At 41.1% G+C, this 16125-nt stretch overlaps 1 protein-coding gene across 1 annotated transcript in view; it reads right to left on the bottom strand.

Moving 5' to 3' along the window:
* Positions 1 to 16125, bottom strand: part of atrnl1b (attractin-like 1b) — a 904204-nt gene that overhangs the window by 617028 nt on the left and 271051 nt on the right. Inside the window, exon 19 of the mRNA XM_060841800.1 lies at positions 14472 to 14609. Coding sequence (XP_060697783.1) covers positions 14472 to 14609 — 138 coding nt within the window. The remainder of the gene's footprint in view (positions 1 to 14471; positions 14610 to 16125) is intronic.

Genomic DNA, 16125 nt, shown 5'->3' with positions numbered 1-16125 from the left:
GTATATATACATGTATTACCACAGCTTGACAAACCTGGTTAAACAAATGCCCTAGTTAAGATAACTGACAAATCTATATCCAAATAACTCAAGTAGGGTTGCCATGTCTTATAAAAATGGTCTGTTGTGTGGTGCACCATGTCTGTAAAAACGTCCAAGGGAATGTGCTCCATAATTAATTTCTGCGGGTTCTCAGACACTCAATTCATCAGAATATTCTTCCGTGCACAGTTTACAAGAATATTAAATAGTTTCTTCCCGTGCTCATCTAAAGACGGTAAATTCGGTAGACCTAAGAGGAGAAATATCGGGTCTACTTTGACTTCAGTTCTCAATACCTTCCTCATCTCCCCTGCGACAGTGCTCCAATAAACAGGGAGCTTGTAGCATGTCCAGAAGCAATGGGTAAGAGTACCTACACTTACTTTACATTTGGGGCACACTGAAGATGCCCTTTTTTTAAACTTCACCAAACTGTCTGGTGCCAGATGAGCCCTGTGCAGAACCTTTAACTGCAAAGCGCATGACCTATTACAGATTGAGATCTTTCAACCATTCACTCATATATTCTCCCATGTTTCAGAAGAGATCACCACTTCTAGCTCTTGCTCCCAGACCTCACATAACCGGTTAAAATCTGCCAGGCCCTGCCATCCAGCAGGCAATAGAAGGCAATAACTGAAAGGGTGCTTGTGGAACATAGCAACAACCTCTCTGTATTGAGTTTATAGGGCTTAGTGAGAAGCGTAGTCTTCTTCTGGATGAAATCCCTAACCTGAAAAAAATGGAAAAGATTTCTGCTGGACAACCCGTATTTGCGGCATAGTTGCTCAAAAGATATCATAACCTCCCCCTCAGACAAATCTCCCAAACTAGAAACTCCTCTCGCTGCCCATCGTCTGAACCCTGAGTCCATCATCCCTGGTCAGAATCCTGGCATGCCAACTATAGACGTAAGTGGCAAAGTCTTGGATAAGCAACTCTCACTCTGATGCATCACCCTCCATGCCTTGAATGTATGAATGACAATTGGGTTCCAACAATGCTCCAGAACTGTCCTCATTTTATCCATGAACAACAGACTAATAAGAGGGCACTTTGCCTGGGAGGCCTCAGTATACAGCCATATTGAGTTTGGATCATTACCTACACAATCACAGAAAAAGGACAGTAGAGAATTCAATTGATACCGCCTGATGTCTGGGAAATCAACTCCTCCCCCTACATGAGGCAACTGCAATTTAGGAAGTTTGATGAGGGGCCATCCACGATGCCAGAAAAAGGAACCAAACCATCCCATAAGCTTCAGAAGCGTTGACCTGGGAAACATTATAGGGAGCATACGCACGGGATAAAGCAAACAAAGAACAGTCATAGAGTCACAGAGATGTACAGCATGGAAACAGACCCTTCGATCCAACCCGTCCATGCCGACCAGATATCCCAACCCAATCTAGTCCCATCTGCCAGCACCCGGCCCATATCCCTCCAAATCCTTCCTATTCATATATCCATCCAAATGCCTCTTAAATGTTGCAATTGTACCAGCCTTCACCACTTCCTCTGGCAGCTAATTCCATACACATACCACCCTCTGTGTGAAAACGTTGCCCCTTAGGTCTCTTTTATATCTTTCCCCTCTCACCCTAAACCTATGCCCTCTAGTTCTGGACTCCCTGTCCCCAGGGAAAAGACTTTGTCTATTTACCCAATCCATGCCCCTCATAATTTTGTAAACCTCTATAAGGTCACCCCTCAGCCTCCAACACTCCAGGGAAAACAGCCTCACCCTGTTCAGCCTCTCCCTAAAGCTCAGATCCTCCAACCCTGGCAACATCCTTGTAAATCTTTTCTGAACCCTTTCAAGTTTCACAACATCTTTCCGATAGGAAGGAGACCAGAATTGCACGCAACATTCCAACAGTGGCCTAACCAATGTCCTGCACAACCGCAACATGACCTTCCAACTCCTGATCGCAATACTCTGACCAATAAAAGAAAGCATACAAAAATGCCTTCTTCACATCCTATCTATCTGCAACTCCACTTTCAAGGAGCTATGAACCTGCACTCCAAGGTCTCTTTGTTCAGCAACACTCCCTAGGATTTTACTATTAAGTGTATACGTCCTGCTAAGATTTGCGTTCCCAAAATGCAGCACCTCGCATTTATCTGAATTAAACTCCATCTGCCACTTCTCTGCCCATTGGCCCATCTGATCAAGATCCTGTTGTAATCTGAAGTAACCCTCTTTGGTGTCCACTACACCTCCAATTTTGGTGTCATCTGCAAATGTACTACTGCACCTCTTATGCTCGCATCCAAATCATTATGCCCAGCCATGAAATTGGAAGAGCCTCCCATCTCTGGAGATCTTGTTTAATATTGTTGAGCAAGTAAGCAATGTTACTCCGAAATAACAGATTAAAGTTGGGGGTAATAAAAATGCATAGTTATCAGAACCCTACCAGTGACCACTTAAAAGGGAATTTAGGGCCACCTTCAACTTCTGGCACATCCTTAAGGTTCCCCAAAGGCATAGCCTCCGATTTTGCAAAGTAAATCTCATATCCTGAAATAGCCCCAAATGAATTGATACATTGTATCAAATGGAGTGGAGAGGTCATCGGGTTTGATAAAAACAGAAGGTGAGAGGGGGCAGCCTTGCCGACTACCCCTACCAATCCTAAAATTCCCAGATTTCACCCCGTTGGTGTTGACTGCGGCCAGAGGGTGGCAATATAAAACATCCATCCAACTAACACAGACCCCACCAAACCCAAATTTTCTAAGACATAAAAAAGATACGGCCATCCACCTGGTCAAATGATTTCTCTGCATCTAAAGAAATCACCAACCCCTTATTCAATTGTTGCTGACAAACTTGGATCATATTCAGCAATCTTCTAATATTATTAAAGAACCTACAGACCATTATAAAGCCTGTGTGGTCCTCTTTAACAATATGGGGCAACACCTTTTTCAATCTTAGTGCCAGGATGTTGAACAGAATCTTGAAATCTGAATTTAATAGAGAAATGTGTCTCTATGAGGCACAATCCTCAGATACCTTCCCCTTCTTATGAATTAAGGAAATATTAGCTTCTCTAAAAGGTGGTGGTAGGCATTCATACATATAGGAGTGATTGTACATCTCCAACATCTGCCCTGACAGAATCCCTATAATCTCCTATAAAGCTCACCCAGGAGACCATCAGGGCCAGGCGCTTTCCCACTCTGAAGTTGCCTAGCTGCCTCCTGTACTTCCTGAACTGTCAAGGGGGCATTAAACAGAGAGGCCTGTTCCAAGGTTACCCCTGGGAGGTCCAGGTTCTTAAAAAAGTCTCCATTTTAGCCCTCCTGTCCTCGCAACCTTCAGACCGATACAACTCAGAGTAAAAGCTCCGAAAAGCCTCATTAATCCTATTAGCATCGTATGTAAGGACCCTGACACTGTCTCTGATTGCAGTAATGGAATTGGGAGCACGTTTCTTCCTAGTCAGGTAATTTAAATACTTCCCTGGCCTATCACCATATTTGAACAGCCTTTGCCTAGCAAAAGCAAGTTCTTTATTTGCATGTTCTGTCAGTACTGAATTCAAGGCAGCCTGGAGGGCCATGATCCGCTGTAGCTTAGAAACTGAAGGCTGTGCAAAATGCATTGCAAGTAGATGCTGCTGTTCCTCCTCCTGTCGTTTCCAGCTAGCCGTATAGGAAATAGCTAATCCCCTAGCAAAGGCCTTTGAGGTCTCCCATAGCATTGATGGACTACTAGCTGTGCCTGAGTTGATAGTCAAGAATTCCTGAAGCTCCTTCAAAATGTATTCCACAAATTTGGAATCCTTAAGAAGAAAAGGGTTCAAACGCCAGTGCCGCAAACCTATCCCTTCACTCTTGACCTGAACCTCCAAATATACTGCCACGTGATCAGAGACAGCTGTATTCCCAATTTTACAACCCGTAATCAAATCCAGAAGGGCCAAGGGAGCCAGAAAGAGGTCAATCCTTGTGTGACATTTATGTGGGTTCGAAAACAAAGTGGAGTCCCTGTTGGTAGGGTGAAGACATCTCCAAATATCCACCAGCCCCAACTCCTCGCACAAGTCAATCACCTGCTTGGTCTGCAAAGAAACACTTGGGAGTCCAAAAGACAATTAAAATCCCTCCTATAATAATGTGCCGTGTTCCAAAATCACTTAACTTAGAGAAAGCATTAATCAAAAATTTAAGGGGATGTGCTGGTGGACAGTTGACATTTAAAATGCCATATTCCTCCCCATGTATCAGGTACAAGCACAAGTAAATAAAGACTCACAGAGTCGAAGAACTATATATACAAAAACTACTCAATCAAAACTATAAACAACTATTACTAACAAAAAAACTACAAAGAAAACCAACTATAAAACCTTGAATGGAAGACTCTTCCCCCTGCCTATAGGGGGCACTCACCCCATACATCCCCTCCTTCACAGCTCCTTCAAACCCAGGCTTAGGCCAAACAAAAATCAAGCAGATGATCCTTGAATCGACAGAAAGAAGACAAAGTCAGGATGAGCACTCCACCCATCCCTGGCTTCATCTCACCCCTACTTGTGACTAAAAGAGAAATAGAACAAACAAAACAAAGGCGAGAGACAACAAAGAACATCCACAAAATTTCCCATCAGAAAATCCAGTTGTTTAAAAAAAAGGAACAACTTATTCCAGGATTTTCTCCCCCCTTTCCAAAAAAGAAATTATTAGGGAGAAAGAAAGGAATTTTAAAAAAGGAAGGGAAAACATGGGGAAAAAAGGAAAAGAGAACAAACATTAACCACATTCTTCAAGCTAATCTGTCTATTTTAAAGTTTCTACAAAGTTTTTAGCTTTATCCGCTGAGTCAAATGTATAAACTGAGTCCTCGTGGCTGAAACGGAGCACTGCTGGGTATCTCATAGAGTACTGGATGTACAGGTTCCTCAGCCTCAGCCTTCATTGAAGGACCTCCTCTTTTGAATTAAAGCTGCAGAGAAATCCTAGAAAAACATGATTTTTGACCCCTTGGACAGCCTGTGGATCATTTCCCAGTAATCTAGAAGATTCTTTCACTTTTTGCTTGTCCTTAGGTGAATGGAAGTGCACTAGGACCGGGCAGGGCACTGCACTCGCCCTGACCTGTGTGCTGTAACCCGATAAGCCCTTTCAATCTGCAGCCTGCTGGACTCGATGTGAAGGCCCAAAAACTTCGGCAGCCAGTTTTCAAAGAAGCTGACTGGCTGCTCACCTTCCTCACCTTCAGGAAACCCAACAATTCTGAGATTTATCCTCTGATCCCGATTTTCAAGGTCGTCAATATGGTCTCGCAAGGCCCGCACCTCTCGTTCCAGCACCTGGATCCGACTGGATGAGGCCTCCATCGCAGCTTCTGAGGCCTTAGTTCAACCCTCCACCTCCTCCAGCCGCTCCCCGAGGCCCTGGATCTCCTGTTTATGCTTCTGCAACATGGATGCGATAGGTTGGACCTGGGCACGAATCTCCCATGGATCTCCTCATTCGCAGCCCCAATTTTCAAGGTAAGTCTCTCCATCGCCGCAGCCAATTCCTGTAAGTCTGTCAGGTTTCCGGGGGGTTCAGGAGAGCCTGCGGTTGCTGCTGAATATCATTGTCTATATCTAGCTCCATATTTTTAAAAGCCTTGAAGTCTGACTTCCAATTTTAAATTCCCTTTTTATGCTATGTATCACACATATGCTAATTCTACAGAATCACCACGCAGAAAAGCATTAACCTACATGATAAAAAATACCTGCTAATTTCTCTTTGCAGTACTAGTAGAACATTGCTGGAGTCTACTTTCAGTTGAATGTAATACTTTCAGCGTGATGGATCTAACTGGGAAATCCTACACACTTGCCGCATCATTCAACCCATAAACATGTTTATTTAATTTCTGTCGTATTTCTTCCATATCACTTGCCTTTTTCTCTTCTCAGTGATTTAAAAAATACTTGCCTTTGAACATTTCTCCTTGCAAAATTCAGTTTTTATATCAACTGACTTACAGTGCCATGTGTATGTTGGTAAAACAGCTCAGACTTTCAACGTCACTTTTCCTGATGTAGCAGATTTCACTCGAATAAAGTGACTACCAAGTTACACATTGAAACCCTGTGCCACATGTCTGTTTTTCAACTTATACATCCCATCAAGGAGCATCTTTTCCGAGCAAATCCAACTAGATAATAAAGTTGAATGTCTCCCATTTGGTACTTCAATGTATCCAGCAAATTCTTTGCTTGACATCCTTTATCAATTTATCTTCGAATTTGTTTGTCGCCACTAAAATCTATTGAGGTTAAATCTATAAAGATTTGTACTTCTCATGGCATTTCCAGCTTCTCCCTTCTCCTTACCAAACTATGACATCGACTTGCCTTCCTGACTTGTTCTAGATTATTCCTGGAAGATCTCCCTCCTATGATCAGAACTCTTTTTGAAAGTTTGAGATCTTTTCCAAGGACTATATTCACTTCCGGTTCCATTTTCAGAAATTGCACTGCATTTTCTGCCTTCAAAATCTTTCCCTCACTTTGTCAATCCAGGGGTCTTCATTCCTCTCCCTTATCTTACACATCTAGCCATTGTTCGAATTTGCTGCTGGCTTTCGCTGTTCTCCCTAAAATAGCAAATTTCTTTCTCTTATTGACTATTTCTGAGATGTATGTTATTTTGGTGGTAACTTTTCTTTGTTGTCCTTGAGGAAAAACCGAAACGTCGAATTTCCTGTTCCTTGGATGCTGCCTAACCTGCTGTGCTTTAACCAGCAACTTTGAGGCATCTATGCACTTGAACATCAAGATCCTGCTGATCAAGATCAAGACACTGCCAAGAACCCTGTATTTAATCCTATATGCAGCATTTAAGTTTGACCTTTCAAAATGTATCACTTCGCATTTACCCAGGTTGAACTTCATCTGCCACTTCTCAGCCCAGCTCTGCATCCTGTCTATGTCACGCTGCAGCTTGCAACAGTGCTCAATACTATTAATGGTACCTTCAACCTCTGTGTCATCTGCAAATTTAATAACCCACCCCTCCAACTCCTCATCCAAGTTACTTATAAAATCTACAAAGAGCAGAAGCCCAAGAACAGAGCCCTGTGGGACGCCACTCACCACTGACCTCCAGGCAGAATACTTTGATCTACAACCACTCTCTGCCTTCCATCAGCCAACCAATTCTGAATCCAGACAGCCAAATTTCCCTGTATCCCATACCTCCTGACTTTATGAATGAGCCTACCATGGGGAACCTTATCAAATCCCTTGGTGAAGTCCATATGTACCACATCCACTGCCCGATCTTCGTCAACCTGTCTCATCACCTCCTCAAAGAGCTCAATAAGTTTTGTGAGGCATGAATTGCTCCTCAAAGCCATGCTGACTGCTTTTAATCATGCTATGCTTTCCCAAATAGTCAAAAATCCTATCCCACAGAATTATTTCCAAAACCTTGCTGACCACACAGACATAAGACTGACAGGTCTGTAATTGCCAGGGGTTTCCCTATTACCCTTCTTGAAAAGAGGCACAACATTTGCCTCCCTCCAATCCTCCAGTACGACTCCCGTGAAGAGTGAGGAAGCAAAGATCTTCGCCAAAGGCTGAGCAAACTGCATTCTCTCTTCGTGGAGCAATCTAGGATAAATCTGGTCTGGCCCTGGGGACTTATCAATCTTAATGTTTGCCAAAATTTCCAGCAGATCAACCTCCTCAATCTCTATCTGTTCAAGCCTGTTTTTCCAGCTCCTCAAAGTTCTCATCCACAACAAGGTCCCTTTCCTTAGTGAAAACCAAAGCAAAAAAACTCATTTAGGACTTCTCTTATCTGCTCAGACCCCATGCACAAGTTCCCTACACTATCCCTGACTGGCCATATCTTCTCCCTGATCATTCTTACATTCCTCACGTATGAGTAAAATGCCTTTGGGTTCTCCCTAATCCTTCCCAGCAAGCTTTTTTCATGCCCCCTCCAGGTTCTCCTCAATCCACTTTTGAGCTCTTTTCTCGTAAGCTTGTAATCCTCTTAAGCTATGCTATGCTCCACCTTCTGTAAGCTGCCTTCTTCCTCTTGACAAGAAGCTCCTCTGTTCTCGTCATCCAAGGCTCCTTAATCTTACCCCTTCTTGCCTGTCTCAGAGGAACAAATTTATGCATCACTTCATGACAACTGCTACTTAAACAGTTTCCACATGTCTGTTGTGCCCTTTCTGTGGAACAATTGCTCCCAGTCTGTACTTCCTAACTCCTTACTGATAGCATCATAATTTCCTTTTCCCCAATTACATATCTTTCCATGGTAACTGCTCCTTTCCCTCTCCACGGCTACAGTAAATATGAAGCATTGTGGTCATTGTCATCGAAGTGTTCTTCCACCACGAGATCTGACATCTGTCCTGGCTCATTGCTGAGCACCAAATCCAAAATGGTCCTTCCCCTCACTGGCCTGCCTACATACTGAGTAAGGAAACCCACCTGAACACACCTGACAAAAACGGTTCCATCTAAACCATCTACACTAATGAGGTCCAGTCAATATTGGGAAAGTTGAAGTCACCCATAACAACACGGCTACATCTGCATTTTTCCAAAATCTGCCATCCTATGAGTTCTTTGATCTCCCTACTGCTATTAGGGAGTCAATAGAAAGCTTCCAGTAAGGTGGCTGCTCCCTTGATGTTCTTAACTTACACTCATACTGACTCAGTAAACAAACCTTCCTCAACAACCTTCATTTCTGCAGCTGTTACGCACTCTCTGACTAGCAATGCTACATCCCCTTCTCTTTCTCCCTCCCTACCTGTTCTTATTAAATGTTTTAAACCCTGGAATATCTAGCAACCATTCCTGCCCCTGTGAAATCCACATCTCTGTTATGGCTACAACATCATAGTCCCAAATACTGATCCATGCTCTAAGTTTATTGCTCTTATTTCTGATACTCCTTGCGTTAAAGCAGACACACTTTAACTGATCACTTTGTTTCACCACATGAAAAACCTCCCCAATATATTCACTACATCCTGTCACTGCCTCATCTACAACTTCCACCCCCTCCCCCCCTCAGATATATAGCTCTGGTTCCCACCTCCCGCCAAACTAATTTAAACCCTCCAGAACCACACAAGCAAATCTCCTATCCAGGACATTTGTGCCCCTCCAGTTCAGGTGCAGCCCATCCTTCATGTACAGGTCTTCCCTAGAAGGCATCCCAATGGTCTAAATATCTGAAGCCCTCCCTCCTGCATCAGCTGCGCAGCCATGTGTTAACCTGCACTCGCTGCCTGTTCTTCACCTCACTGTCTCGTTTTTTACAGAGTGGCGAGGAGAGAGGGCAGAGAGAAGCAAGGGATTCTGGGAAGGGTAAGTGATTGTTTTTTTCAGTGGGTGAGATCTAAACCTGAGAGCCTAGGGTCTCCCTCCCACCTCCTCTAACTTTAATAAGAGTCTGTAAACTTGGTTAGTTTTTCAGGTTTTCTTTTTTCTTCTTCCTTGTTTAGTTCAGTGTGGGCTTTCAGATTAGCGGGGTATGACTGATAGGGCAGTTGTAGGTTCCCCCTGCAGAATGACACATGTCTCCACTGGCCAAATCTGCAGGAAGTGCACCCAACTCCAGCTCCTCAAAAACCGAGTTAGGGAACTGGAGCCGGAGCTGGATGAACTGCTGATCATCCGGCAGGCTGAGGGGGAACTTGAGAGGATGAACAGGGAGGTGGTACCCCTCAGACACAGGATAAGGACAGTTGGGTTACAGTCAGGGGGAGGAAAGGGAACCACTAAATCTTCTGTCAATCCGTCTAACTATTGTGTCCCCTACCACTAGCGCTTTTCTATTCCTCCCCTTTCCCTTCTGAGCCACAGTGCCAGACACCTGACAACTATCAATTTCCCCTGGTAAGCCGTAGGCTATGGAGGAAGTGCAGATAAATGGGATAAGTCTAGCTCGATGCTTGTAGTCAGCAGTGAGCCAAAGGACTTGTTGCATTTTCTGTGAAACCTCAACCTTTATGACTGATCTGCTCCTTGCATGAAGGGCGTTCAAGTACATTGAATGAGCAGCATTACTTGTAGACTATTCATAAGCTAGGGTATGATCACTCATTACTGAAGGAATTTTCAGATTTCTCCCAAAAAATAATTGATATGTAATGTAGCCACCAACCATTTGCTGTGACTTCTTCACATGGGCTGCCCCTGGCAAGGGAGATGTTAATTTAAAACTTGGCCATCCACCAGGATTTTACACAGCATATTATCCAAACGCATAATCTCTTTCAAACATTCCATTACCCAAAACAACTTTATGCTACCATGTTTATTACCACAATGTTACTATTTTCTGACACATCCTTAAATTCATTGTTGTCAAATACCACCATAATTTTCCATTAGGAATTAAGCCTGTGTCCCAGTCCAGTCCTTCTCCATTTCTCCATTATCTTAACCAATGTTACTCTTTTCTCTTTAGCATTACTGAAAAAAATCTTTTATGAAGCTTTTAATCTTGCATCATCAAGAAAATTTACAAGAATACCAGTGTAAATGAAAAATAACATTTGAACTGTATGTGAGGGCATGGTTTGGTTGGCAAGTGGACTCTGATTGGTAGAAGATTGTCAAGCCAACTGAAAGAATGCAACACACTACACCAGTTTTAACTCAACAGATTAGGTCATAGTCACTCAAGGTAATGCCTTGCCTAATTTCAATCAACCAGCGTTGAACCAGAATTGAAATTTAAACAATACTTGGCAATTAACAGTTGGTACGTCATTGAACCGATGCATTTTTCAATGGCATTGCCACAACTTTGTTTCAGTCTCTCACTAATGGGAAGACTCACTGAGGGCTGTAATTAGGTTCTCCTATTTTTTTTACATGTATCATTTTACCACTGATGTAGTTTTAAAATAATTAAGCACTTTTGCCTTGCAATTCCCATCTCCCAGTGCTAATAATAGCTGTTTAATAATTCAAGGGAAGAAATTTGGTCTTATTAAAATAATGTAATGAAGTCCAGATTTGTAAATTGTAAATGCACTAACTTCCAAAAACAATTGTCTTGTTATGTTCCATGTCCACATTCATTTAAGGTTTTTCACATATAGCCTTAACAGTAACGCTATTTTATTTGACAAAACATTTGTGCTGATAAAGTGATCTACCCCTGGTGTTACAGGAATCACCACTCTAAGTGATTTAAACACTACATTATTCACAAACTTGAACCTGATAGGACTTTCAAAATCCTCCAAATTACTTTGGCCCTCATCATTTAAAGAATTTTCATTGAATCATAGAATCGCTACTGTGTGGAAGCAGGCCATTCAACCCAACTAGTCCACACCAACCCTCCGAACAGCATCCCATCCATATCCGTCCCCCTACCCTTTCTTCCCTGTAACCCTGCATTTCCCATGGTGAACACAACTAGCCTACACATCCCTGAACACCATGGGCAATTTAGCATGGCCAATCCACGTATCTTTGGACTGAGAGTAGAAACTGGAGCACCGGGCGGAAAGCCATGCAGACACGGGAGAACGTGCAAACTCCACAGACAGTCATCCAAGGGTGGAATCGAACCCAGATCCCTAGCACCGTGAGGCAGCAGTGCTAACCACTGAGTGACCATGGTGCCTTTTCAATAACATTTTCATCAATCAATTCCACACACTGTGGTCATACATATGCTGCAACTGAATAAGTGTGCAACTGAAACATTCATGCATGTGTTGAACTTTCTTGCAAAGAGTCAAATTCCTTCTACCTGATCAGCATTACCATCTTCTCCTTTCTAACTTTCTTTGTCATTCTTTAAGTCAAAGTCCTTGTTGTTCCACTGAGAACAATTCATTGCATAATGGTTCGCAACTAAGTCATTTGTCGATCATACTCTTGGTATGCCTAAAGTTCATAATTGTGTCATAAGAGTGGCCAGGAATTGGAGAACAATAATTGCTAGAGGGGATTCTATCGTCATTCCTTTTAGTCTAGATTCTACTTTCGAATTGACATAATTAATCTGTATCTGGGCAGTCTCACATTTCTGCTATCACTGAATCCTCTATTCGTAAAGTTATTGCTGAATGTTTCACTCGAGTCAAAAAGGAGATAGGAATGAATGTCTTTTCAGGAATTTTTTTTTAAGATTTCTCACAGCTGTTTGAAAAGGATATTTCTTTTGGAAAATCTAATTCCAGTTAATACTTGGGGTCTTAACATGTTCATCACCTCGCACAGTTCAAGCATTTAAGAACAAGTACTGAATTAGAATCATGAAGTAGAATTTTTACAATCCTGCATATAATTTGTTAAATTCCATTATTATTTTGAATAGAATATATATACTGTTTTCTAAATTTATCAAAGATGTTACAACCACTTGGAAACACGTACAGATTCTCAAACCTACTACTCCGAGGTCACCACAAAAGTTACTGAAGCAAATGTTATGACACAAGGTAAACACCCCTGCTTAATTTAAAGCAGCAACACAGAAAAGATTTATCCCATGAAGTAATCTGTGAAAATTCAAGAGGCCAAAAACTAGTTAAAGTAGAAATTAACAACTTTATTGCTTAAAGTATAACAGAGAATAATTAACTAACAACTATTTACAATCCCTTCTTCTAACCTATCTTTTACCTTCCCTTCTATAATATTAGTCCAAAAAAATCCCCGATTAAGGTTTACAAAACAAAATGTCTTATCTCAAAACCAGGAAGCTTTTGCTTCTTCTCTATATTCCTGTCTGCTTTCCTTCTTCTTGGTGATTCTGCTTCATAGGTTACTGATCAATAACGGTTACCGATTGATTAAGAGAGCTATTCTCTGGGCAGTTTGCAGATGTTGTTGGCTTGGCAGTTCTCCTTCCAACTGTTCAAATTTCCCCGGTCTTATACCGCACCCCCCCCCCACCCAAAGCATCGGATTGTGTCACTGGTTTTTGAGATTGCCAATATACTAAATTCAGACTTGATTGGAGTTTCGTATTTTTCAGGGCATAATTTAAACTGATTGGCCTAATTTGAATCTCTTTTTGTCTCCAGGCAACCAGCTATACTACCTGCTGGATCAAAAGGTTATATTATACCTCTTTTCAGAACGCTTGGTGCTGTCAGGTAATTCTGTTGCATTTAGCTCTCTTAAAGGTACAATATACATACACCTTCACAATACAATCAGAACTCACAAAGTCACCAAAGCCCCAGGACATGCACACAGACAGAGATCATCTAACCACTACTGTTGACATTCAGTGATGTTACAATCACTGAGTCCCCTACTATCAACATCTTGGGGGTTATCATTGACAAGAAACTGAACTCGACTCGCCAAATAAACACAGGCTACAAGAGCTGGTCACAGGCTAGGAATACTGTGGTGAGAAACTCCCCATCTGACTCCTTGAAACCTGTCCATCATCTACAAGGAGTAAGTCAGAAACATGATGGAATACACCCCACTTGCCTGAAATGGGTGCACCTCTAACAACATTCAATAAACTTGGCACCATCAAGGACAAAGCAGCCGCTTGATTGATATCACATGCAATGATGCTCAGCAGCAGGTGTATGTACTATCTCATGATACACTGCAAACAATCACCAAACAGCATTAGACATCACCTTCCAAACCCACAACTACTTCAATCTAGAAGGACAAGAGCAGGAGATACATGAGTACACCACCATCTGCAAGCTCCCCTCCAAGCCACCCACCATCTTAATTTGGAAGTATATCATCATTCCTTCACTAACTCTGGGTCAAAATCCTGGAATGCCCTCATTAATGGCATTGTGGGTTAACCAGCAGCATACAGACTGCTGTGGTTCAAGAAGGCAGTTCGCTATCACCTTCTTGAGGGCAACTAGTTTTAGACAATGAATGCTGGCCAGCCAGCACACCCATGTCCCATGAGTGAATAAAAATATTACACATGAAAAAAAATGATACATTAAATCAAACATTTATGTTGGTTGATTTCACTAATCCCAACTAATTAATTGTCTGCTAAAACAGAGAGTTACTGAAGACACTTTGGCAAATGCCATTTTGCTTTGAAGTCCAAACAAATACAAGGAAGGTCTTGTAAATGTACACATTGTAGAAAATCTTATGAATCAAAGAAATCATTCTACAAAACACAATAGCTTTTCTTTTCAGGACATGGCCAAAGTACAAAGGTGATTCATCAACTGTGGCACAGGGGATAGATGATGCATTATTCTTGACAATGCTAGCTGTTTGCAACTAGCAATAATTAGGTACAACCTTATTACAATCGCATTGAAAATGACTAACAATCTTTACTGATATTAAACAGATAAAACTTCAGTTTACTGTAAATCTATTGAGAAACAACATCTAGAATTTTTACCAACAATTTTATATTGAACATTTCAGAGGATTTGAACGAGTACTTACATTGACATCTGCCACCGTTGATTGGATCTCCATAGTATCCCTGCATGCAAGCTTCACATTGTTTTCCAACAGTCAGGTTCTTACATTGTTCACAAATACTGCCATTGATGCATGTGCTGTGACCATTACATTGACAAGCTGCAAAGAAAATGCATCTGTTGTGATTTTCCTTTTTACAATAAATTCAAACAAGCTATTACAGATCCAACATTTTATCCTTCACATACCAAGTTAATTTTAATATTCATGCATGTTGTCGTATGTGCCAGTTAATTTTGCTGAATATTTGACTGCTAAATTTCAGATATAATATACAGAAAACTGAACCTAAGTGGATGATGCAGATAATTTGCACAGTGATCTTGACTCATATTCTCCTCACACTGTCCACCCCCAATGTAACAATATTTCAAATGCGTGCTCAGCAAACTGTAGTTCAAAATTAGAATAAAGGCACCAAACGCAACAAGCTTGTAAAATTTACTTATGAGACATTCAACACACATTATTTAAAAGAGCAAAGCTGCCATTCAGGATTGTTCTTAATTCTGAATCAGAGCCACTATCAATGGTTTTGATCTACATGGTGGATATTTTTGTCGGAGTTCCAAAAATTTTGTTTAAAGGTAGAAAAACAGAGTCATGGGACAAGAAATATGAGGAATCATATTTCCTTGCAAAATGTTCCTGTGAAGTGCCTGAGTACATTTCATAACTTCAAAGATATTACATAAATGAAAGTTGTTATTGCATCTGCAAGCATTATCACAGAGCAGAAGAATATTACAAATGTTCCAATAAATTGTTAATATGTCAACATGTAAATTATTTCAACAAGCTGGCAAATTACTCCGAGGCAAGCTTCTATTTAATATTCAAAGAACACCCACACAAGTGAATTTAAAATTAAATTCTTTTTCAAACAATATTCAATAATTCTATTTAAGCTCTAGGCAAACAGATGACAAGTTCAGCTTTCATTACATGACCGCAACAAGTCTTCAAAATGCCTTCTGTTTCAAAACAGTGTAGGAAATCTTATTTTGTATGATTCTGTAAATATGAGTTTTCATCCAACTTATTTGTCTCATACAATATACAATTGGAAGGACACATATTGATTACTTTCCTCAAATTATCAGCAAAAATTCTGGCAATATTTGCTCTGTAACTGAATTCAAATAGATCTCAGCATACCAAAGCTCAGGTCCTAAAATACTTTGGAAGGACTCTAAACACAAATCCACAAGGATGGATAATTGTTGTCATAGCATACCAAGAGATATATAGGTGAGATTTATGACATGGTGATGATCCTAAAGATTCAGGGAATCCTTGGGAAGTTGAAATAGGCTGGCAATGAACTAAAGTGATAAAAATTATCAGGATGAGAAATAGTATTTGACAGGAAGGGATATAAATACATATTTAAAGTGAAAATCAACAGATAAGACTAGAGGAATGTTGGATTTTATTGTGAGGAGGATGGAGTGAGCACAGTTTTGGTTTCTTAATTAAAGGAAAAGTAGCTTGAAAGCAGCTGAAAGAAGTTTCATGAAACTTACTCCTGGGATGAAGGATTATCTTATTCAAAAAGATTGAACAGGTTAAAGCTAAACTCAGTTTAAAACAGTGAGAGATGATCTTATTGAAA

This window comes from Hemiscyllium ocellatum, chromosome 22, assembly GCF_020745735.1.
Source record: "Hemiscyllium ocellatum isolate sHemOce1 chromosome 22, sHemOce1.pat.X.cur, whole genome shotgun sequence".
NCBI lineage: Eukaryota > Metazoa > Chordata > Chondrichthyes > Orectolobiformes > Hemiscylliidae > Hemiscyllium > Hemiscyllium ocellatum.
This window is presented reverse-complemented; position numbering and strand designations above follow the sequence as displayed.